The following is a 3,493-nucleotide window of genomic DNA, read 5'->3' as shown; positions in this document are numbered from 1 at the left end:
GTGGGCAGGGGTGGGCGCTGGCGGCTGCAGCCCCCGCACCCCGCGCCCGCCCTCCGCGCCCCGCAGAGAATCACAAGACATTCCCGCTCCCCGCTGGCCCCTCCCGGCCGGCGCCTGGAGCTCTCCCGGGGACCCCTGGTTGGGGGCTGCCTGTGCCTGGGCTCCGGGCACGGGCTCTGGTCCTGCGCTCGGACTGGGATTCCCGGTGCGGTGAAAACTGGGAGCCTTCAGCCTCCTCTGGCGTCTTCCTCGCTCTTCCCCTGAGCAGCGTCACCCTGGACCCTTGCAGAGCTCCTTGGAGCCCTCTTCGACAGGCACCCCTTGCGTGGACCTTCAGCACAGCGGGGAGGGGCGTGCGGTTGTGTCCGAGTCGAGTATTTCTTACCCCAATCAATATTTTCTCCTTGCAGCTCGCCGCTGCGGAAGGCCCGAGCCCTGTACGCCTGCAAAGCAGAACACGACTCGGAGCTCTCCTTCACGGCGGGCACCGTGTTCGATAACGGTGAGTCCCGGACCTGAGGGAGGGCGCGGGAGGCGATGGGCTCGTTTCTCAGCCCCTGGTTCGGGCCGCGGTTCCCGGCCCGGTGCCGTGGGAGCTGCTGTGCTGGCTCCGTGCCCGGCGCCGAGCCCCGCGCGGGGTTTGCTGCTGAGGGGGGGACACACCGGGAGCGTTCGTAACGCACCGCCCGGTGACAACGGCCGTGGCGCTACCCGTGGCTGGCGGCAGCCTCGCTGCCAGGGAGCAGTGCCGAGCGTCCCCGCCGCTTCCAAAGGGGCATTTCCCTGCCGGGGCAGCGTAACAGCACCTCACCTCCCTTTGGGGCGGCGCAGGCGCGACCGGGGCGTGGAGAACGCTGCGGACGCTTGGCTCTTATTTTAGCACCGAGTTTTGCAAATTACTGAGTTTGTCTCTTCCTGTGACCCAGGAATGATTTGGCCTCTCAGTTCATGAGTTTCCTCTCAGTCCTCTGTTAGACTCTCCCGCTTCCACCACTAGAAATCCCCCAAAAGAAGAAAGCAGAAATACTGAAACGCAGGCATTAAATCCGAGGTGTACCTTGCCTTACTTTTTGCATCCACGCTGAAAACAGCTGATCATCTCTGGGATCAGTGGGAAAACTGCCTTCTGAAGATCCCGATTTACTACCGAAGGGAAATAAATCTATTCCTAAGGGAAATAATCCCTGAGACCGACCTGTGGAACAGGAGGGGTGCACGGGTGGGCTTCCCCTCCTCTCCCCCGGCGCAGAGCGTGGGAGATCTCTCGGCAGAGGTGTCCACTCTGCTCCTCCCGCCCCGCGTCCCGCTCGCCGCCCTGCCCGTGCCGTGGGGTCGGAGCTGGCAGCACGGGGCGGTGGGTTTAGTGGCCCCGGCAGCGGGGGTGGCCGCAGTCCGCAGGGCGCGAGGCGAGGGTGCGTGGGGGAGACCAGCTCTGGGTGACCACCTTTGTCCGGATGGGTGGGACCCCCCCACCCTGCTGAGGGCACAGACCCTCGGTTTGAACATCAGGGAGGAGCTGGTGAGCGGCCGAGTGACATTTTCCATATACAGAGCCGTTCCTCGACGGTTTTCCGGGTAGGAGAGATCATCTTCCAAGTATCGGCACCAGAAATATTCTGTGCAGTTGCCACCGTGTTCCGTGCAGGAGGTGGAAAAGCAGCGTGCACCTTTTTCCCTCTGGATACTGAGAGCTGGCCTAGGTGGGCTCTGGTTAGTCGGATTTTTGGAGGTGATGTTAATGAACATTGATTTTCTGTTTCCTGCACCAAGGGAAGGAGACTGTGCCCCACAGGAGTGAGCAGCTCTGGTTTAGATACAATCCCAATATAAAGAAAAGACTTTTTACTACTTTCCAAGTAGTTCTTGGCTTTTACATGTTAAGTGTTGTCATTTGGGAAACTGCTACCACATGCACTGGTTTTGCCCTGGGATATATATGAGAATATAGCAGAAGGGAGAAGAGAAGGAATACGTTTGAATTAAAGAAAATACTTTTCCTAAGCAGCTCCATAGATATCTTATAAATAAACATGGTCTCCCCTTGGAGAGCCTGTGGGAATTAGAGCAGCTAGGAGAGGAACAAGTCTGAATTAAATACATTGTGTTTTCTAGATAAAAATCAATGGTTTATTCAAGGGAAAAAAATATACAGCATGTTCTAATCACTTAGCAGCGTAGCCAGGGCTCACATTAACTGGAGGAAGTGAGTTCGAAACAGCACTGCTTGGTAGAAATAGAGTTATGATGAAGGGGTTTATAAAACCCAGTGAAGCAAGTGGATCTTGGAAATACTTAGAGCTTTAAGGTTCTCTGAGGTTGCCCACGGCAGAGCAGCATCTCGGTCCGGCGGGGAAATCGGGGTGTAAACAACACCGGGTTTAGAGGCACGGTTAAACGTGGTGCGGTTCCTTTCACTTACACAAAACCTGGATTTTCCAGCAGATCTTGGGCACTTGTCGTGGCACTAAATGGGGGTGGGGGGGCCTGAAATCGGGTCAGGTGAGAGCCACGGGCCGGGGAAGGGAGGCCCGCGTGTTTTTAACCAGCCCTATTCTGAAGCAGGTGCCCCCGCCGAGCTGCTGCTGCCGGAGACTGCAGTTCTGCACCGCAGTAGGAAAGTTGTGTTGGATTGTTTTTATCCCAAACGCTTCGCTTGGGCCAGCCCCGCAGCGCCAGCCCGCAGCGGAGCGTGCGGCTCGCTCGTCCTTCAGGTGCTTCCCCTGGGTGGTCTCTGACCTCCGGCGGGAGCGCGGGGGGGTCCCGGGGGTGAGCAGGGGAGAGCGCTTCAGCTTTCTGAGCTCTCAGTGTGTTCGTTTCCTGATTTTAAAATAAATCCAGATTAAAGGTCTCGCTCCATCCCAAGAGCAAGTTTGAGGCTGGCAGCGCGCAGAGAGCCTCAGGCCGTGACCCCCTCCTGTAGTAACTCGCCTTCTCCTTCTCTCCTCAAGTCCACCCATCCCAGGAGCCCGGCTGGCTGGAGGGGACCCTCAACGGGAAGACAGGATTGATCCCCGAGAACTACGTCGAGTTCCTATAACGGGGCGTGCGGAGCGTCGCCGCTGAGCTTTCCATGGTATCCATGGCAGCCGCTGGCGGGGGGGTCCTGCAGACAGTTTTGCTCTTTGCCCCTGTGCGACGCGGGGCGAGGACTCCCCCGCACCCGCTGACTGCTCCTGTGGGCAACGGCCACCGTGTCTCCTCCCGCGGCCCGGCACCGTCCTGGGGAGATGGCTCCGCTCCCCCAGCCCCGAGCCGAGGCAGGTGATGCCCGACACATCCACGTCCCAGCTGGGAGCCCTTGCAGCAATCCACCCCCCCAAAAAAAAAAGAAAAAAAAGAAAAACCACCAAACCAGCCACGCAGCAGCTTCACGCCGCAGCCTGAGCGCTCCGTAGGGGACCAGCCTGCAAAGCGTGAGCCGTCAGGAGAACCCCCCAGCCCGGCGCTCCCTCCGCCGAGACCGCTGGGCAGCTGCGGGGAGCATCGGCGGGCG

At 59.2% G+C, this 3,493-nt stretch overlaps 1 protein-coding gene across 4 annotated transcripts in view; it reads left to right on the top strand.

Annotated features, from left to right (window-relative positions):
• ARHGAP26 (Rho GTPase activating protein 26) overlaps positions 1-3,351 on the top strand; it is a 157,885-nt gene extending 154,534 nt beyond the window's left edge. For all 4 annotated transcript variants that reach the window (XM_026858405.1, XM_026858406.1, XM_026858407.1 and 1 more), the window contains 2 exons: positions 411-502; positions 2,949-3,351. In XM_026858405.1, the coding sequence (XP_026714206.1) occupies positions 411-502; positions 2,949-3,037 (181 nt within the window). In that variant the 3' untranslated portion in view covers positions 3,038-3,351. The remainder of the gene's footprint in view (positions 1-410; positions 503-2,948) is intronic.
• The last annotated feature ends 142 nt before the right edge of the window (positions 3,352-3,493 follow it).

This window comes from Athene cunicularia, assembly GCF_003259725.1.
Source record: "Athene cunicularia isolate RWA chromosome 13 unlocalized genomic scaffold, athCun1 chr13_part1, whole genome shotgun sequence".
NCBI classification, from domain to species: domain Eukaryota; kingdom Metazoa; phylum Chordata; class Aves; order Strigiformes; family Strigidae; genus Athene; species Athene cunicularia.
This window is presented reverse-complemented; position numbering and strand designations above follow the sequence as displayed.